At 40.1% G+C, this 22,075-nt stretch overlaps 1 protein-coding gene across 1 annotated transcript in view; it reads right to left on the bottom strand.

The window, feature by feature from the left end:
- Positions 1-21,493, bottom strand: part of ENPEP (glutamyl aminopeptidase) — a 34,127-nt gene extending 12,634 nt beyond the window's left edge. The window contains exons 1-8 of the mRNA XM_053940726.1: positions 21,446-21,493; positions 20,671-21,313; positions 15,668-15,809; positions 12,702-12,833; positions 8,652-8,772; positions 6,365-6,519; positions 5,634-5,747; positions 3,868-4,002 (exon numbers count right to left, since the gene is read on the bottom strand). Coding sequence (XP_053796701.1) covers positions 3,868-4,002; positions 5,634-5,747; positions 6,365-6,519; positions 8,652-8,772; positions 12,702-12,833; positions 15,668-15,809; positions 20,671-21,299 — 1,428 coding nt within the window. The 5' untranslated portion in view covers positions 21,300-21,313; positions 21,446-21,493. The remainder of the gene's footprint in view (positions 1-3,867; positions 4,003-5,633; positions 5,748-6,364; positions 6,520-8,651; positions 8,773-12,701; positions 12,834-15,667; positions 15,810-20,670; positions 21,314-21,445) is intronic.
- Between the last annotated feature and the right edge of the window lie 582 nt (positions 21,494-22,075).

Below are 22,075 nucleotides of genomic sequence, written 5' to 3'. Positions count from 1 at the left end.
GGTCTTTAGTTGTGATCAGACACTTGTTCCTATGTTTAGCTCTTGAGCCCTGCTGCTGCAGCTTACTGTCCTGCCACTCTACCAGTTTGTGTGAGCAGGGCTCCCTGTTTCGTGTTGAACAGGACAGGGGTGAGGGCACCTGGGGACTAGCCCTGTCAGGGGAACAGCCTGAGAGGGGTAGTGACTTCAGATGAACACACAGAAGGAAGGGAACTCTAAAAATGCTGCAAGTCTGTGGCTTTAGAGGTTAGGTATGCCATCTGAAGATAAGGAATGAAATTTGCTGAGGACTAGTGTAAGAACTCTGGCCTCTGAAGTGGGGGAGAATTGGGATCAGAGGAGTTACTAACTTGGGCATCACAGGGAAAAAACCAAACAATTAGGACCTTGAAAGAAGAAAGAAACAAAAGACAGGAGAGAGAAGTAGAAGAGCCATGTGGAACAAAGAACAGAGTGTACACAAAATGATGAAAAAAAAAAAAAGGAGTGCAAACTCCATCTAAGATGCAAAATGCAATTTTAGGATTAGCATGTTTTCATTTTCTGAGCTAAATCAAGGGGCAGTTAAGAGCCTAATGCTATGAATGGTTTAAAAATCCAGTTGTCCCATAAAACCAAGAATATTATCTGAATTCTCAGTAAATCCTGTTTCCTCTATTTATGTGTCTGAGAATAACGACTAGATGAGTCATGGCAGAGGGACTGTTTGAACAGATATGCCTCAAACTGCTTTCCAGTCTATTGTTGGAGAGTCAAAGTGGTCAGCAGATGACTGTTTTTTGATACAGAAATCTGATGTGTTTGCCGTGGAATATGTTCACAACCAATTCAGTAACATTTAGAGCAGATATCCATTAGTGGTAATCCTAAAGCTGCTTAATGATCAACGGTGATCATAAGGCCACCAGTATGCACTAGGGAACCTCAGTTCCTCAGCTTTGTCTCTCAGCCACTTCTTATCTGGTATCACCTCTCAGAAACCATCCCCTCCCATTTATATTAAAAGCCAAAGTACAAATACATACTTACACATGCATTTGGTAACAGTGGAGACTTCTTTTGCTTTAAATTGTAGTGTATAGTTAGTCACTTGCACTGTCTACTATTATTTTTCAGTCTTTTTCCCCCTCTCTTGTCATTCCTCTGTAGTCCATGATGGAGTGTGTTTGAGAAAAACTCATCCTAACAAAAATCACTGATTATAGGAACACCAGTATCTTAATAACTTTTCTTTCTTACAACTATTTGGGGAGGCTCAGGAAAGTGACCTTAATTTGACTAGCTGATGTTCTCTGATGGGGGTATAGCAGGGAGTCTTTTATCAACACCCACATTATTTCATAGTAATTGCCAAGTATGTGACAAGATTTGTTTGTGGCAGAAATGTGGAAGATTAATCCTAAACTTCTGTAGCTGGGAAGTTCCAAAAATGTGGGGGTCCAAAACCAAATTTCTAACAGTACTTATTTAAGACAAAAAAACTTATTTAAGTTTTTTTACTAAGTATTTTACTTATTTAAGTAAGTATTTTACTTATTTAAGACAAAATCACTGTTACTTTAATAAAACCTTTCAAAATAAGGGAGAGGATTAAACTGGGAAAGAGATGAGGTGCAAATACTTTTTAAAAGCAGATTAAAACAATTATATACATTAATTATTTACTTACCAGCTCTACTCTAGTAGAGCTTTCCTAGGCATATAATGCCCTATGAATCCCACAGCACTTAGAGGATCTTGTACAGAATACGCTGCAATGACTCCATAAACCCTTAGGCAATTCATCAGGGTCTTAGGATTGGATTGGTCTGGTAAGACTAACAGAGAGCACTCCAAATTATGCTTTATTTGTTTACTGATGAATATTATCATGAGAAGATGGTTTTAAAAAGAAAAATACAAAAGAGAAGCCAAAGTAAAGCCAAAAAGAAACAAGCTAATTTTGTCACGCATTTATATATAAATATCAACAGTAATTTGAGCTAAATCTACGCAAAGACTTTCTCTTTCAAGCCAAATTATAACCTAAGCCAAATTATATCCCAAGCAAACTGTTCCCAAACAATGCACAAGTCCTCAAGTGTTTTTGCTTAAAAAAAATGAGTTCATGTAGTAATTATCTAGGCACAAAGAGATGAGTAAAAGCTAGGATTTTTTTTCTCCATTGTTTTTACAGACCCTGCAAAAGTATGTCTGTTGCTTAGCTCACCACTAAAATACATTTTGATCCAGAGTATTTGATTTAGCTCTGTATATTTCATGACTTTTGTTAGTTTGATTTAAAAACAGTGTTACACAATGCAGGTTTTTACATGGTTTATGGTTTGACTGTGAGGCATTTATGCTGCAATAAATACTGGTTGTATTGTTGGATAGAGGACTTAACAATTGAAAACAGAAAACTGATGGAAATGGATGGATCAAGTCTAGCTAATAAAAGTAGTATCTATAGTTACAGATTGTAGCACAGCTGAAGCTAAAGTCAATGTAATATATACTATATGTTTAGCTGATAATGGGAGCTTGGAGGGAAAGCAACAAGCAGTATTTAATAATGCTGGATTTTGCGTTTTCAGTGGAAGCATGTTACGGCATCAGATAGGGAACACTGACAGAGTCATATAGGAAGCTGCCAATAAAAATATGGTGTATCAGGTTCACAAGCATGGGAGATGGCTGGTTGAGGAGAAGAGTGACAGGGGTGTTTTCTCCTGTGTTTGTTTGGGCTTGTCTCTTGATGCACTGCAGAAAACAACTGGAGGGAACAATGTTGTTGGGGCCCTTGAGTCAAGAGACTCCTTGGTTAGATATGGGGGGATACCTGCTTTGTTCCATGTCTAAGGCTTGTCTAAGGACAAAGTGGCTTTGGCTACATCCTATATGGAGGGAGACAAGCTGGCCTCAGCCCCCTAGGCTGGGTCTTTAAAGTGATGATCCTCAGCATGGCTGCTGGTGTCCCTCAGGCTCTGGACCTCACAGCACTTTCCCACAAGCGCTGATGTCCAGGCTGCCACCCCACATGGCAAGTACTACAGAGACCATGGGCTCCTGAAGGCCTCTGTGTGCCCTGGTCACAACTGTGGTTGATGACTCCAGCATTCCAGTGTCTCTCTGCTCAAGCAGACCCAAGGTATCCTTCCAGGTAGCTCCTTAGGGACTCTTTATAGGCACAGGTCCTCACTGCCACACTCTGGGATGGGATGAGCAAAAATCTTATCAAATACTTAATGGAGTGTCTACCACCTCCTGGGCTACAGACTACTGTACCCCACTGCACTCCTGAGCTCCACAACTTTCAGTGAAATGTGGAGCTAACTTATTTCCCAATTTAAGCCAATGCCAGTAGAGGCTGGTGTAACCCATTTTGGTTAAGGTTTTTTGGGTGGCTGGGATACTGCAAGCAACTTGACATAAGAAGTCACTTTCCTGTTTTCATTGCTTGGTTCCCTGCCTTGCTTCATCAAAACAGAAGTTATACTGGCCTGCAAGTGTGATGGGGAAGTGACAGAAAGGATACCTGGACATCTGCCCTTGCCTCCTCTGCCCTTGTGTTAGATTATGAGACTTGACATAATGGGGCTGCATCAGGACAAGGTGATGGGAGAGAGCTGTGATTAGTACCCGGTTTAGTTTAATTTTAAACCCAGCACTCTAGTGGCAGAGGCTGGTGAGACTGTGCTTTGCCTGCATCACTGCATGCTGTGAGCAGGCCTGCATGGTGCGCAGTGGCTGACAAGGCTCTGCCTGCACTGCTCCTCTCACAGCTCAAGTGAGTTGGGAGTCCTGATTATGAACCCCTGACTTTTATCTCCTCTCCAAAGTTGCCCCTTCCTTTGCATCCAAAGTCACAACAGAAGGATATCCTACCTTACTGTAGGATATCCCGTCAAACACAGAGGTGATTTCAGCTGGAGATGACACATCGGCTACAATTGGGTGGGAAGACAGCAAAGAGTCATCCTTCAGTACAGGAAGCACATCCTCAATTAAAACCTGTTCAAGCTGAGAAAGAGAAGACATTAGAATAGAGACAAAGGGCAGGAGTATATGCCTACTTCTCAAATAAGTAGCTTGGACTTCAACTTCTCTAGGCAATTTGAAATAGAACAAAGTTTCATGCCTCTAAAGAAGGACTTGCAAACTCTTGCTTTTCATCTGAGAGGGGAGGGATACAGTTTTTCCTTAAGTAAGATAAATTGCCTTTTTCAGATCCTGTTTTCCTGTGTGTATCATAACACAGATACACCCATACCACCATCCCTTGCCCCCAGCAGGCAAAAAGAGTAGTCTGTGTTACCAATCTCAGAAGTGTGACAATATTTACAAAGCATTACAGTCTCCTCTTGCAAAAGAGGAGCTGGGTAGGAAGGGAGGGAGGGAAGAAGGAGGCAGGGGTTCCCCATCCCAAGGCTTATATTGATTTTTTAAATTGATTTGAATTTTTTTAAAAAAAGTATTAGGTAGCCAGCAGTTAAAAACCCCTTATTTCCTAATCAACATTGACCAAAAAAAGACTACAACTCAATTTAGCTTTCCTCTTCTAATACTCACTAGGATAACATTGAAATGTCTTAGATCTTAAATTAACATAGTATCTCGGTAAAAAAAGGTCTTTAATATTTTAAACTCAGTAATTAGAACATTTCTTAGTTAGGACCACAGATCTTCTGCTTTAAAGTGTAGAAGTGACCCGGGGAATTATTTTATTCTTAGCCTCTCTGCAGGGAGAGAGGCAGGGAAAGCAGCAAGTAGGCACTGTCTGTTTCTAAAGTCACTAGGTTCAGGAGATAGTAGATTTCAACAGGTTCAATGTATGCAAAACCTACTCTGCTTCCTTCCACTGGCATATGTTGTGTATGTCTTAGCACCCAGAACCTCATTACACCTGGACAGCTGGGGAAAATATGTATGCTCCGGGCCATCACATCTGTTTGGGAGGAGAGGAAGGAAGGAGCAAGAAAACTCCCTTTATTCACAGAATATAATGCATATTTAAGGCTAACTTCTTTGCAACACCCATAAAGCGCCTGGAGTTGGCACAGTTGGCACTTTGGCTATCCACTGTCACTACCTATTTTTGCACTGTACAGAATAGAGGTTGTCTGAATTGGAGCATTTGAAAGGACACTTACAATGCTGGCAGAAGCTGAATGGGAGTCCACTGTTTTCCTTGATAATAGCCCAAGCTGTGGAGACAGGCCCAGGTTCCCAACCCCTTACCAGATCAGATAACGATCCTAAGTCCCATGAAGAGAGTACAGCCCAAGTAAATAAATACAGAAAAATCTCCATCTTTCAGTGTTAGACCTTTAAGCAGCCCTGCAAAACTGTTAAGGCTCTGTCCAGAACACATCTTAGGTGTTATTTGCCATAATAACCAAACACCTGACACACTTGTTAAAAAAGAATAACTCTTCCCTGCAGACTGAAGCTTCATAAAGTTTACTTTGACTAGCTTCAGACCATAACATAGGTAGGTGAAAAACTTAAACCAACTTTTTTTTATGTTGCACCACACTATGTTAGTTTCCTATAAATATACTTTAAGTCTTCATCATCCTTGTCTAAATTTTACTCCCTTCCAAAATGTCCCTCCCAGCCCTGCCAACCCTCCACAAGGCAGAAATAATTACCATTTCCCAATCTGGTTCTGTTGCATTTGCTCCCAGGAACTCAAAATAACTGGCAAATCCTTCATTTAACCACAAGTCATCCCACCAGTCCATGGTTACAATATTTCCAAACCACTACAATTATAAACATAAAGATGTAAGTTTAGATAAATAGTACATGTACATTTCAGTATCTCACATCTGCATACAGAACATTGATTTGCTTACTTTTCTTCCTGCTGCCAGATGAAAATAATCATAATTCTGGGGTTTGAATAGGAATGAAGGCCTTGCCTTGTGTTAAAACATCATTTTTATTATAAAATTACATATTACTCGGCAGATTGCTAATGATTCATGTGCTACTGAAAATATTTTTAGTTTCTTCCTCTTGATTTGATGATTTCTGCTTTTAAGGATATGTTTTCAGACAGCCTCCACAGTGTATAACTGTTCTTGTTTGCCTGCCCAAAAGAGACATCTGCACATGTAAATTAGTTTCTCTAAGACATTTTAGACAGATTTTCATAAACTGGCTGACAGTCTGGGGCCAAGCATCTAACTTCCTGAGAAAAATTCCAAGGCAGTAGTCATGATATTTTAAAGCTCTAACAGGGATCTGTTTTGACATGATATTTTGCAATCAGATTTTGAGCACATGTAGAAGATCCTGAGATGAAGTTAATGACAGTATTTTCAGGATTACTATATATTTGAAACACTGTAAAAGTGACTCATGTCCTAACATATACCTGATGAACGAGCTCATGGGCTATCACAGCAGCTACCCTCTGTTTGTTGGATGTGGCTGAGTGCTCAGGATCATAGAGCAGGTTTGTTTCTCGGTATGTGATCAGCCCCCAGTTCTCCATAGCACCTGTCCCAAAATCTGGAATAGCTATTTTATCTGCATTAAAAGAAAGAGACAACGATTACCACTGTATCCTTTAATTCAGTTAGCTTTTCCTCTCTCTGTGTATTTACAGCCTGTTTTGCTTACCATTTATGATTCTGGCTTACTACTGTGGACTGCAGGCTATGATCTGTGTTCAAGAAGAGAACTGGCCTAAAGCAAGCGCCCTGGATCTGCTGAGATTAACAGAGGTAGGATCAGTTGCACTTGCTGAGGATCTGTCCTGGGAGGTGATGCTATGCCATCTCCCGGGAATGTGCATATCATACATTACTTAATTTTGGTTCCAGAAATTAATACTATTGTCTGGGGATGTGCTGTAGGCAGTAAACCTCCTGAAACTATTTGTAAAATAATGAGGCATGACATTGTTTGTCACACTGTTGTATTAAAAATATTTATTGACATGTTAACTGAAGTAAATCCCCTCTGCAGTGAACAACATCTGCTTCTACGCCTGGCAATTTGTGGGGGGTCACTCATTTATGGTCAGTAATCAATACAGGTTTAAATGAGAATTGCAGAGTCAACTGAACTGGCATTTTCTTCTGAAATAATGACCACAGGCTTTCTTTGTGGGTTAGTGAAAAAGTACAGATGGATTTAAAATTGAATAGAATGAAAACTCCTCACCCCACTCCAACAGAAGATAGGAATGACTTATTTTAAATTAAACAACTTGATTACAGAATCAAAGCTGATAGTTTGGCAAGGGCTTCAACGACAGTCAAAAGGAGGATACAAGGAGAAAGGTAATGACATAAGGCATAAATCAATGTGAAATACAATATTTAAATAAACCATTATGCAGAAACATATCTAATTCATCAGGTCTGAAGTGGATAACTTCTAATAATGAGGGAACAACATGGCAAGTCAAGGTTAGCAATCCAACAAATAGGCATTCTGGGGAAAAGAGTATATAATCTACAAAAGTATCTATTCTGTGACACTGCTGAGCTGAAGATACCAGTCCATCCTGTCACACAGACAGGCCTTTATCCAGTTGCTGCCATGGTAAAGTCATCAGGCTTTCATGGCAGTGAAAGTCTGAATATAAAGCACAGGTGAGATATAGTACCTATTATTACTGGGGACCAGTGTGTGAAAGAACAACATATTGTACTGGTTTCCCTAATTCAGTTGTCATTGAAATGCAAACATATTTACAGTAAACTTAGGTGCTATTTTGAAAGGAGGAGGTAAAAGTCTTTTGTTAGAGTAATATAGGTTGGCATGATAGGTACAGGTACAAATAGCCAACAAAAGGTTTGCACAGCATTATTAGTTGTCTTCGAAGTTTTGGGGATTCCCCCGTATTGTCTTGACTTGTTTGCAGCTAGTATTTTTCCATCCTTTTAAGTTCATGAACTAACTGAATTACCTCTTTGAAGGTCTTAGGAGGGAGAATTTACAAAACTCTGATTGCACTTCCAGCTTGATTATTATGCATGTTAAACTGTGTGAATCAGATGCAGAGTGCAAATATTCCAAGCTGAAGGATGCCCACTACCTTCTCTTTACTTGTTTTGTAACCATGGGCAAAATTTGAGAGCGTGCCCGCTCTTATTTAGTCCAAGATCTTTATTTAGCCCAGCTGTAGAAACTACAAAAGTGGACCACATTCTTCTTTGTAAGAAGTGGATATACACCCACTTTGCACTAAGGTTAATAAATAATATGACATACTCTCTGGCAGTTTACATCTTCACTTATCTCACTGCTGACTTTTGTCCAGAAGTTCATATGGAAGTGGTACATATTTTTCCTGAAACTTCTGGTTCTGTTTTAACTCATGATGGTCCTTTGCTGATGACACCAATGCTTGCCTTGATTTTCCACAAGATGCTTTAAAATAAACATGGCAGGACCAGTTCTTCAGTTCAGCAAAATGAACTGTGAGAACTGGTAATAAAACAGTGACTGAGACCAACTCATCCATCATGACATTTAGAAACATCTTGAACTACACTGTTACAGTTTTAAAACATCCTGACATAATATCAGCAGTTAGCAACCAAATGCTTTCATGCTGTTTTCCACCAAAGCACAGAGACCTGTAGAAGCAACATAACCATAAAATTAACAAAATTAACAAAATGAAAAATATAAATGTTAATAGTTACCCAATTTTGGAAGAGAGTAGCTCAAATTAAAGTACTGTTCAAAGAAGTCGAATGCAAGTTTTGTTACATTTGCTGCATATTCTGCTGTGTGTATTTGCTGTGGCTGGGCATAAACTCTCAGCTGTAAAATACAGAGAGACAATTAGAAAAGTTTTCAATTAAAAGGAATCAGGTGTCTAACATTGAAAAGGCATTTAGCATGCATATCAATAACAGTGCAGGTTTTCTCTGAGACTGGTCTGAACACTGGATTCTGTTCCCTATCACATTTATTTAACAAAGTTTTTCAAGTGTTGTACCTAAGAGAGACCAAACCAACATGTGCACACTTTCCACTGTTTGTCTGAATTGTAAAACTGGCAAGACCCATGTCCAGAAGCTCACAGTGGCCAAGCCTCAAGCAGGGCCTGGTTACATACCAGCCTGTACTTCCCCATGGCCTGGTTTTCCGAAGAAGGAAACCTGGGCAAGCACAGTCAAAGGGGATCCACTTGTTCTGAGCAGTTCACTGATCTTTACTGATCCCATCAGATCAATCTTCAGGAGCACATCTGTATTGAAGTGTGTCAGAAGCCCATAACACCTTATTTTATTCAACTTCTTCGTACCTTTCCTGTGCACTATCATCATGGTTTCTTCTTGTCCTTGTATGTTTGAAGATCTCAAACCCACTGAAGACCGTGCATTTACTAGATCTGTGACCCTTCCCAGATATGCTGTCCCATGCAGGTTGAGTGGCTGTTTGACCAGGACCTTGGGCCACACAGCCACTCAGTCACAAGCTTTGGTGCCTTCTGGACTGCTGCGCCCCAGGAAATCAGAGGCAAAAATCAGTTCTCTCTTTTATGACCAGGCAAGTTTCAGAAAACTGGCATGTTTGGTAGCCCTGGCATGTTCGGGGCGATGAGTGACCATTCCTGTGCTCCTCCTGTATATATGAATGCAAAAAATGGTGCGTTGAATGTTGACCTTTCTATCCCTGAAGCCTGGTGCCTGGGACCACTTTGGCTATGGCTGTCAAGCAGTAGGAAACGAGCTCTGGAGGACTAGAATCTTTATGGAACCCACGTCCATGATGAGGAGGCCTGTAACTTGAAAAAACCTTTTGAGAAGTTATCTTCACACTGTGAAGACTGAGTTCAGAATTCAAGGAGCCTTTTGAAGATCTTTCCCTCAATGTCTTTGTCCCAAAGCCTGTTGGAGCTGTATGTAGTCTGTTCTCTTCCCCGCCCCTGAAAATCTCCAGTCTGGATAAGAGATTTTCTATATGGAGTGAAGTTTCTGGTTTTAGGAAAACAGATCTATCTCATTTTGTCAGCTCTATGACTCTTATGAATGGGACACATTCATCTGCTACACTGATATGGCTATTTATTCCTTCAGTGCTGTCTTACAGCCAGGAGTTTAGGGCCCAAGCTGAGTAAAGGAGCTGGTCTATTCCAGGAACTCTTTTGGAGTCTGAAAACACACTGATTTCAATACTATAAATTACACTTCTTCCAATGAGAGAGGAGGACAGGAAAGTGTTCAGCAATAAAGCTGGAACAAAAACAAAACAAAACAAAACAAAACCTCCAAACAAAACAAAAACAAAACCAAAAAAAGCTTATGAAATTCAATCAGGAATACATTCCAGCTAGGGGATTTCCCCTAGGGTCAGTTTGCAATTACAGTCTGCAATTTCCACTTCTGTAAGCTCTTTACTCAATTTAGCAGTCTTCAGTCCCCTAGCTGATCCATATTAATGGTTTCCAAAACTTTCAGCCTGCACTAGAACTGACTTTGGGTTTCATTTGTATAATCTCCTCTGTGATTTTTCAATCCAGACATTTGGTACCTGACAGGTAATCAGCTCAGAAGCATTGTTTCCAGCTGTAGACACAGTTCCCACCACTCATTTCATTAATGTCTTTGTTAGGGCTTTCAGAGTGAATGGCAGAGTTTTAAAATAATTTACTATGCCATGTGAGTTGTATGCTCTTGCATATGTTTATGAAAGTAATTTATGGATCAAGCAGATACTTTTTTTTTGAATGAGGGATTTATTGTTAGAAATTTACACAGCAAACTATGGAATGTTCTTTTCAGTAGTTGGTGAATCTAAATATCTTTGTTCAGCTGGTCTTCAAAGTTATTGGACAGGAAGCCTTGGAAAGGCTAGAAGAATAAATTTCTATATATATGATTAAAACCCCTAAAGACAGTCTAGTTTCCCTGGGGAAAAGATAATTTTTAGTGATGGATCTTACGCATGCATTTTATATTGGTAAAACTATGTCCATGTTAAGAGAAAGGAAAGTTATGATTTTAACCTCACTTAAACCCCAAGTTTTCTAGTGCAGGCAAGTCCTCAGACATTGTTTAGTGAACAGCGTTAATAAAATATGTAGTAAGGTAGGCCTGAATTAGAAGATATTTCTTCAGGCAACCTCTGTACTGACACGAATACCCCTGCTTCTACACACATGCACTTTAATTACCCTGTTTCAGTGGACACTCCCTTCTATTTAGAAAAGCTACAACCAGTCAGGAACATTGTGGGCTGTACTGTTTTGCTTGGGGAAAAAAAATTAGTGACCTCAGGGCCATACTCCAGAGTGTGGCATGGACAAGTAGTGAATGTTTAACTTCTGTATGTGGAAAACAGTGTTACACACTTCTTCAGTACATTTTTTTCCCTACTGCACTATGTTCTGCACAAAAATCTAGACAAAAATTCTGATTTTTAAAGGAACTGAATTCCCAAGTCTATCTATTGAGACCAAGTAGTCAAAGTTCTGTCCCTGATAATGAGTGGACCAGCTACACTGAAGAGCAGTTGGTTAACAAAATTGTGTGACTGGGTGGCCTAAAAATGTACTCCTGTGAATTACTTAGCCAAACAGCAGAGAACTAAGAATATTACATCTGTTTCTCACACCAGGCTCCATTTGCTTGTCTAAGTGTAATTTAGCTTCAGTTATTTGTCAAGTAATATAAGCATACAGCATGATGCTAGCAAGGGCACAGAGGGAGGCCTCAGCACAGTCCTGTGACAGGAAGTCTTTGCTAAGAGCTGAATCAGAACTTTGGAGATTTCTACAAGACAGATTTTTAACATCAGTGAACAGCTTTCAGTAGGGAAGGATTTGATGAGCTTTTTTTGGGTAAAGAAACTAAGGAAGAGCTAACTTGCTAAGGAAACAGTAGAATGGGTGGGTTTTTATTCTAGATTCCCTGTCCATTTGTGACATTATCTCCAGAAAACGACGAAACCACTGCCAGCTCATGTGAACGACAAGACCCTGTGTTACATAAGGGGAAAGGAAGGGGAAGAAGCAAGGGCATACAGTCCTAGGGATCACTCTCTGTATCAGATGTCTTGTGATCTCTTTATGCCTGATCAGCTACACCTTCAGGAGGTTTGAATCTAAGCAAGAAATAGATTGGCCTGCCTACTGCATCTAAATGAAGGAGCTATTTTAATTTAACAAACCTATTTGTTTCATTAGAGGATCTACCAAATATCCACCTGTTCAGGCAGACACTATCAATCACTTCTATACATATTTTTACAAAACACACATTGCCTGTTGCCCCTGTGGTAAAATAAAGCAAGCCAGTACATAATGGCACATAGCAGTGTAGTCCTATGTCTCAATGGCTGTAACAACATCATGTGCAATTTTAACTCACAGAAAACTCTAAGTATTGGTGTTCATGGCCTGTGACTCTCCTGTACCCCCTAACTTGTACATTACTTCAGTCACTGGGCTTCAAGTCAGGGATGAGTTTGGAAAGAGTGTTCCTTCCTCACCTGTGTGCTTATATGGAAGGTACTAACTGGGATCTCACAAAGATGGGAGACAGGGAAGGACTGCAAAACACTGTATGTAGTCAAGGTCAAAGGGACCACTGTGAACACATAATCCGATAAAATAGGCTGCATAAAATAAGCTACAGGAAAAGGAAGAATATGTCCCTGTTTGTATAAAAAGAGATTTTAAAGAAAAAATGCAAATCAAGGCACATCTGTCATCTGAACCATATTCAGGCTGCAGAAGTACTTACAGGTTTTCCACTTTTGGATTTTCTCTCTACCCAGGTAAACTGGTGCACTGCGAAGCATACCAAGTAAGAGCTCATGGGGACTGATTTCTCAAAAGTTGTTCGATTCCAGCCATCACCGAGCTGTACAGATTGCTGCAGAAATGCAAAAATAATCAAATTGATTTTTGAAATTGCAAACACATGCATAAGAGTACAATATTTGTATGAAGACTGCAACTGCATAGAAGCAACAAATCACCTCCCCAGGTCCACCTCTTCTGACATTTCATTGCTGAAGGCATGAGAACAGACAAGGTATTTTTCTTCTGCAATACACGAAATGGTACTTTGCATTTTTGGCACTAAAGAGGTTTACCTTGCCCTAATTTTCATCAGGGATTTGAAATCGTTCACATGAACAAAAATTTTGCCAACAGGAGTTTTCTGTGTATGCCGTGCTTTGTTCTTGCAATAGTTGCATAAAATAACATCACTTTAGATAGAGAAGGGAAGAGACTGAATTCTCCCCTCTCTTAAATACCTGCATCATGTATTTAAGTCATGATGCAGGGATGCTACCTGGGATATAGACCAGTCTAATGAATTTATCCTGAACTAATTAAAATACAAATGAATGGTGGGTTAGGTTATTAGGTGGGTTGCCTAAATATACATAAAATTTAGTGCTGATCATAACTTTTATTTTCCAAATCAATTTTTAAAAATCCTGACTTTCCCAGATGGTTTCTCCTCTAAGTTCGTTGTCAATACTAAATAGGAAGGGGTAGACACCGATCTCTTCTTTCCCATGACCAGTGACAGAACTCAAGGAAATGGCAAGAAGTTGAGTCAGGGGAGGTTTAGGTTTGATTTTAGGAAAAGGTTTTTCACCCAGAGGGTGAAAACTGGAACAGGGTCCTCAGGAAAGTTGTCACAACACCAAACCTGACAAAGTTCCACATGCATTTGGACAATGCTCTTAGGGACATAGTGTGACTCTTGGGGTGTCCTGCACAGGGCCAGGAGATTGACTTGATGATCTTGATGGGTCCATTAAAACCCAGCTTATTCTATGATTCTATTCTAAACATATATTTCTTCTGTCCTTTTTCTGCTATAGTGTGAAAATTTTTGTGCTTCTGACTGGATGACTAACTTAAATAGAACAAAAGCCAAAAGCATATAAAAGACATTAGCCTTCTAGAGATACAGTGGTTCATGAGATTTGTTTGTTATAAACAAAATACAAATAAACCACAGACAGTTAATGTTACAGGTAATATGATTCCATGAGCACCTATTCACAGACATTCACAGCCCCTTTTCAAAAAGGTATTCACAATCTAAATTTCCATTATTTTACCCATTTTGACTCTGTCTTGATATCTTTTGTTATTTCAACAAAGTCAGGACTTGAGTGGAAAAAAAGTTAAAGAAACTAGTGAAAAATGTAAATGAAATGTACAAGATTCTGATTTTGCTGATCTGATTTTGCCATGCTGATTATAAAGCTCCACACCACCCAAATTACAGGACATTTAACATACAACGTGCCTTGCCTTTACAAGTCTTATATTTCCATATGTGGAAAAGATCTTTCCCAAAGTTCTTCCACTACTAAGACCAGAGCTACTGACCTTGACCAGATGAAAAGTGTCCTGCTATAATCCCTTAGTCAAACCTCAAGATGAATACAGCATAATTTACATTTTCTTATTGGTATTTATATTTTAGCAAATCAATTAAGAAGCAGTAGTTAGCCCTTTGCAAGCTTATTATTGTAGGCCCATAACAGAGGCAAAGTCCAGATGTCAAGGTGTAAAGTATTTCTCAAAATGCAATAAATCTTGATAACATATGGTATTATCCCCTTTCTTGCTTGTATTCTCACTTATCTGAGGTCTGTGAGGAAAGGTACAGCAATCTCCTTTCATGTGTTGTTCATCAAAGTGCCTGGTGGTCTTCTAGGTATCATAGAAATATTTTTAATAACAATGGGTCAGAGCTTTGAATGTGCAAAGGGTATGGATGCATCTGCATCATCCTGGTAGTAGATATCTCAGCTGCCTTGCTAGGAGAATAAGTTTGGGGGACTCGAAATAAAAGCAGACCTTTGTTTTCTGCGTGGGGGAGTGATTGGAAAAATGCAAATGCCAACAGCCTGGAGGCTGGAAGCTCTTTTTTTTTTTTTTTTTTTTTTTTTTTTTTTTTTTTTTTAACTTGGCCCTTTATCTCCCACTTCAGAACTTATTAGTAGAAATTATACAATAGACTACACATTCAGTTGAACTATTCAGTAGAAACTGTCTCGTCTGAAAGCCATTCAGCCTTCTTCCAGAAGGCCCAGAGGTAGATAATTGATGCCATTGAATTTCATGCAAAATTTGGAATTTGACAGTAGGTCTAGAAATGGATTATTTAGGAAATTATAGGCATGGTGGAATGACAAATATCCACACCCATGAGCTGACAGATGCAGTTTCAGATCCTCCATTATTAAAAAGAATAATCCTAGTCTTTCTGGCTAGGATGATTCTTTGCCATTATGTTGTGATCAGCCGACCCTTGTTCTGGACCATTATGCAGTTTTAGTGATTATTTTAGACTTTCCATCTGGGAAGCAGCTGTCTTTCGGAGTACTCATTCTCTGAGCCTACCCAATTTGACTGAAGAACCTGCCAATATCCATTTATAGTCAGCAGGGGATACTCACCTAGAATATCTGAACAGAGGGTCAGCTGGCTAACAACAGAAGAGGTGTTTCATTTTTGCTTTGGATTTGACTCCGTGCTGCCATGTTGTGTGCTAGTGGACCACTTCAAGTCCTAGCCAGCCAATCAGTTCTGTTCATGGAATGTTTATTAAGCATGAGTTTTCCAGTGCCTGAGTGGTAGAGTCTGTGACCATGACAGAACCTGGCAACCCACATTACCTTTCAGTGGCTCTACAGAGCCATTCCACTTAGGCAGCAGTTGGGAAATACAGACCTGTACTGGCATATTTGAAAGCGCTTGGTACGTATCTTGATGGATGATGGATATGGTGTAAGTTGCCTTTTTGTTTGGCTCGTCAAAGCAGGGAAATGATTTCCGCGCATCTGTTGGCTCATGATCAGTAGCTGCAATGCTCCTGAAACAAACAACACATTGGCAAGGCTTCATTATATGGTTTTGAAATCTTGTCTGCAATTTCTAGGCTTTTTTTTTTTTTTATGATTTCACAAACAAAATTCAACTATAAATATTTGTGCATATTTATCCATTCATAAAAGTAGGGGATATCAGAAATGCACGAGCTGACATAGTCAGTCTGTCATCGACATCTTCTAGGTTTCAGAGCAAAAACTAATGCAAATTGCTTATCATCAAATATTTTTAGGAACCAGGCAATAAGAGAGGCATGACCTCTCATGCATAGTGAAAACTTTGCTCTCCCCCAGCTGAGCTTTCCCATTGATTTATGCACCTAAAATAAAGAACTGATGATATCACGTAAAAGGAATAAGTAACTCCAAGACTTGTTTACCCACTACAGCATATCTTGGGATTAGGGTCTTGAACATCTCCTGAAGCGACACCTTGAAACTGTGCAAATGCCAATAAATCTCATCTTGCTTGTGTATTTCTTTTTCTGCATTTATCACATACAGTTTTTTTCCTGGTGCTCTTATGCTCCCCTGACTCCATTAGTGAAACTGCTGGAGAAAGCATGGAAAGTTACATCCAAGTACATAACTGATGCTATGCAAGCTGTGTTGGGGGGGTCAGAAAGTCATCTCAGTTATGCACAACCAGCTGAAGGAGCTAGACAATAGGGGTCATGGAAAAACATAAGGTGAAGGTTGTGAGCGTTCATGTTGTGCTTGCTTCTCTCAGTGACATCGGGCTCCCACATCAGTGACCCACACCAGTGGCAGAGCATATTCTCCAGTGATTGATGGTGAAAGGGATCACAGATGCTACTTCAATTAATCTGGAATGTTGAGTATTTTCTGACAGCACTTCTACAGCTGCTTCAACTATATTAAAGTAGTTTTTCTTTCCAAAAAGTAATTAAAAGTGTACATCATAAATTACAGTTCTGCAGCAATCCTACAAGCTCACTTGACAACCAATTTTTCAATGTTTCTGTTGCCCTTGGCATTTCTCTGTGATGGTTAAATACTAAACTGGTCATTAGGAACTTGTAGCAGCAAGGGTCATTTACAAGCCTGACAGAGGTAATATGTCTGAGTTCTCTCCATTCATATTCCTTGGGATAGTAGCTCAAAGGTTCATGGGCAGGAAGCATAATGAACATTCACTTTAACATCATTTCAGACTCCATAGAGTTTCTTTTGCTTGGTGCATTCTTTGTTGTCACTCTCTACTTTTCATGGGATTTGAGAGCTATTTCACAATTAAGTTAACTCCAAGCCTCCAGGGCAATGCTTCACAGCTATTGGATAAAAACTTGGCCATATATTTTGACACATTTATGTCTTGTTCCTACAGACTGATAACATTGTGATACATCTGTTGATTTATAAGGTGATAATCCATCTATCCTCATATGTTTGCAGAGGCAGACAGACTTTAGGAGTGAAAAACTTCAGCACTACCCTTCCTATACGCTAGATGATGAGAACTCCAGACTATGGCATGCATAGAAGTGACAATAGAAACATGAAATGTCATCATTCACTTTCAAATTACATAATGTAGTTTTTAGATAAGATTTTCTTCACTGCTTGGTGGCTTCTGCTCTTGATGTCCAGACCTTTAAATATGAACTAGAGTTGACAGTTGTAAACATCATAGTAATAAGAAGATCTGGCTGAGACTGCATCCAGCTGTTCTCAAAATAAAACAGTGATGCATTTAGAACCATGATGAGTTTTCCATTTTTTCCCCCTCCCCTGAAGTACAAGTCGTTCATGTCAAACGACTTCCTTCCTCCCTGACTAATTAAAGCATTTTTCTCCTAGTCTTAAAATTCCAACTTCTTCTGAGAAAACTTTCTCCTTCAGGAAGAAAATCAGAAGTGTTACTTTTCTACACAGAAGAAAATTCTTCCCTTGTCTATTCAATAAAATTCTAAATACATCTCTGTTAGACATGTGCCAGCCTCTTGTTCTCTTACAGACAACAGAAGGAATTCCTAAAAAAGGGAAGCCATACCTTGTCACTAATAAAAGTGCAAAATCAAAGGCAGCTGCTGTGACATGTTTGTATTATTTTTAATGTTAATGAAAAAATACAAGGGGGCTTTAGCACATTCCTTGAGAGAAACTAATGCCCTGAATAACCTAGCACACCAGCCAAGGACTCTTCTTTTCCTCCTCTCCATAAGATCTGAAAACAATACAAGTGTAATGTAGTTATGCTCACTGCATCATGCAAAGTAGGGAAGGACTGCTATTCCTTTTTCATCAATGGGGAAATGAAACGTGCAGACAGGGGAACAATTTTACCAAAGGACTTAAGTGTTTACAGCTAGATTTGGGAACCCACAGAAGCATCTAGGCAGGCCTATGTCCAAAATCTACATTTCCAAAGTTTCTGCTTTCCTGCACCCTACCTGCATGTGCACATCAAGTTAAATAGTCATGATTCAAGGTATCTCACGATCTGCTTCAGGGCATGTCCAAAAGCACCTTCTTCCTGATGGGGATTGTGTGATCTGTCTGAACAGGATTCCCAAATGAGGTACTCTTCTCCCTAAGCCTCTCAAGGATCCCAGACTTAGAGGTGTGTTCAGCACATCTCTACCTGTTTTCCACAAAGTGTGCTGGGAGATTTGAATCTAAGCAACAGCAGAGCCTGGATACGTGCCCAGTTTGTAAACCAAAGGCCTTATAGCAATGCTTTGGCAAACCTTTGCCTTCACAGATAAACATCTGGGGAACAGCTTAGCCCTAGGAGCTGACTTTCAGTGTTATTAAGTCTCTCTAAAGGTGCCACTGCTACTAACACTACACAGAAGGGATAATAGAGTTGGTTAATTAAATATTGGATCTCCTTCTTGCCTCAGCCCCCTTCTCTTTAACATCCACTATTAACAGACTTGTTTGATCATTGCTGTTACCTGATCTGATTTGTATTTACTTGCAACATGACAACAACAGAACTACTTGGGTTGAAATTTTCCAAGGGTGGTGTGTATCTCAGGCTAAAAATGCTAATTCCAGTCACCATTGTTTTTAAGTAGAAAGCTGGTGGAAAATGCATTTTTAATAAGTAATAAAACCCTTCCCTCACTGTCCTTCCTCACCCCATCCTATCCCCTACCCTCTGCTGCATAGCAACAACTTGGCTGTTGGTTGCTTTACTTTCAAAGCTTTACTTACCACTATCATGTACATCACCTCTGCCACTCCACAAGCAATCTGCCCAAACTCAATCACATGAAAAATATTTCAGAATTTACCATTCACTCCTTGTTATTAAAGCCCTTCTCAAGCCTAACACACTCACATCCGCAAGCTCCTTTCTGCATTGAGAGTTTTCAGACTGCTACCTAGGATCATCCTTGCAATTGTAGTTTCCAGCATCCAATTCAAGAAGTAGGAACAGTCAAAGTGAGCTCACATTTTATACTTTCTTTAGCTTTAGAGTTCTCCTTTCTTCCTGGTATCAAATGCTTGGCCCTTACCTACCTATACTGTCTGGATTTGAGGGACAGGCACTCACCTCTCCTGCTCTGCAACTCAGAAGACCTGTGTTCTGATCCTGCTGTTCTGGGGTTGTGACAGACCTGGGGCTACAAATTTAATATCTAGATATCCTTCACCAGTGAAAAGTAACACACCTCAACTTAGAAGTATGCTAGGAGGTTGCACTTTAAAACTGACTTGGAGATGTCAGATGCTCAAAGTATGAAACAAAAGCTGCTTAAAGTATAAAACCAAAGCACCTTTTAAGTCAGAGCAATGCTGAGGTCATAGATGGAGGAAAACAAGAGGAAAAGAGCTGCCTGGTGTTCAAGCTGTTCCCTACATGACTTCTCCACAGGAAAAATCAATGCTTGCTTTATCCTCTACCTCTTGGATCCACTGCTGCTGCTGGTGCCTGTCACTGCTGCTACTCCTGTCAGTGCCTGAATGGAGCTCATGAGACTCTCACTCACGACACCATTGTCCCAGGAGGGCAAAGAAATGCCATGAAAACAATCAGTGTTTGTCTCCATGTTCCTGCTACAGGGCCTTGTAAAAGTCTAGCCAAGTTTATCTCCCAGCTGTAAAGGCCGGAATAAATAATTTCAGAAATGTAAATATCAGAAAATGGGTGAGCGTCTTCTCCATGCAAGAACTGTGAAGAGAAGCATTTGAGCAGTGGGCAATGGCATTTTCAAGCTTCCACCTTGAAGCAGTATAAACCTGGTAAGTGGAATGGGTTAGCTGAACTGGTAGAGGCTTCGTAATCTTTCAATAACTGTTGATATATTAATAAGGATGAGATGGAGCACAAAAAAAAAAGAGTAAAAGATGACCCTAATTTAGACTTTCCTACATATAATTGTAACCAGCTGCAAGAGAGACAGGGAAGTCTGGTTTGAATATTCCTCAGGCTTAAAACATCAAGGAGGTATGCTATCAGGAAAACTATCAGAAGAACATTTTACACCACAACTGTTACCTTGGGGATAACAGGAGAGAGTGGTGATAGTTGTATGCTATTTATTGTACTACAGAGGTAAAAACAGGCCTTGATCCCTCCAACTCCTTAAGGGAGCCATTCAGTTCAAAGGTAAGCTCAGACCAGTAGAGTTTGAAAAGGTTTTTCAGAATAATAATAATAACAAAACCCTCATCTCTTCAGCCCACATTCACTAGTCAGAAGCCAAAGGGCTTTGAATACAGCATCTTCCTTAGGGGAATGAAAAAACTAAAGAACAGCCCAGAAATGTCAGTAAGTTGGTGAGAGACAAGACTGGAAAGCTGAAACAGGAATAGAGCAGGCCTGAGCAAGTAAAAATAGAGAAGAAAGCTTAATAAATAAAACTGCTTTACTTGATCTGTCCATTCTCAGTATAGGTGGTCCTATAAAACCCAACCAGCGAACCATTCAGCCAGCCTTGAAACTTCAGGGTGAGCACATAGGGATCACTTTCATCAGTGACAGGGAGCTCTGCTGCTGCCTTCATCACAATGTATTCTTGTGGCTTGTACTCAAAGCAGTCATTCACAGCAATCTGCTGTCCTGAAGATTTCCGGAGTGTGGGTATTTCTGTAACCTTGGTGTCTCGCAGGTGAAGCCACAGGGAGCTGGTTGGTTTTTCCAAAGCAATAGATATACTGACTGTCCCACTGTAAGTGTCTTGCTCCATTTCAGGCTTGATTTCCAGGTCATAGTGGACAGGCTTGACATAAGTGGGCAGCCTAAAATCTCTCCAGTCTCCAGTGTCATCATTCTTGGAAGGACAGGGACCCAAATCCACTGTGGGAGGAGGCTGTTCCGTTGTTGTCGTCTGATCTGTTGTTGGTTGCTCTGTTGCCTCTGGAGCTTTAGGTCTGCTCAATCCCACACCAAGCCCCACAGCAAGTCCTACAACAACCACGACTCCACAGATGATAGCCACATGCTTTGTCTTCATGCAGTACCTCTTGGACTTCTCATACTCAAAATCCATGCCCTCCATCTCTGTTCCTGGATCTGTTCTCAGAGCAAAACATTAACAACAAAAAAGCTTATTAGTCACTTCAGCACTTGCATTCAGTAAACTCAGCAGTCTTGGTTTGTATTTTAATTGTGTAGCTATAGCTGTTCTCTGCCCATCTCCCGCACCTCGCTTTCCACGAGACACTCAATTAATTAAAGACAACATGCATTTGGAGGAAACGTGAATGATCAAAGTGCAGCTGGGCTGGGAGACAGAGGGAACTGACACAGAAGAACATTGTTTCAGCCGTGCTCCCCTTATAAGCAGTGCAACCCCACCCCCCAGCCCCTCCTGTTCTGGCCTGAGTTAAATATAAAACAGTGCTATGTTAATCAGCAGTCAGGAGATGATCAGATGCCAAAGCTCTGTCAGCAGCTTTCAGAAGGAGTTTGCAGATGGAGGTGTAACTGCTCCAAAACCTCAACCTTCACCACTACCTCTTCCTTTTTTTCCTCTGCTGTGTCTTGTTTAGGTTTTTGAGGTTTGGGCTGTTGTTTTTTTTTTTTTTTTTTTTCCGCTTACTAACAAAGATTTCCTTGAATTTCCACCCTATAGTTTGTGAAATGACATCTCAAAACTTGCAAAAATCACATATATCTTTCAGCTGTTTCCCCCCTTTTCTGGGCTCATTTACTTTTGCCAAGTAACTCAAGGCAGTCACAGACAGATAAATGCACAGTGGAACAATAAATTTTGATCACTGCTTCAAACTTTAAAATGTGTCTAATTCCTCTCCCCCTCACAGGGCCAGTTTT

This window comes from Vidua chalybeata, chromosome 4, assembly GCF_026979565.1.
Source record: "Vidua chalybeata isolate OUT-0048 chromosome 4, bVidCha1 merged haplotype, whole genome shotgun sequence".
Classification (NCBI taxonomy): Eukaryota; Metazoa; Chordata; class Aves; order Passeriformes; family Viduidae; genus Vidua; species Vidua chalybeata.
Note: the sequence above shows the minus strand (reverse complement) of the source record. Positions and strands in the feature narration are given on the sequence as shown.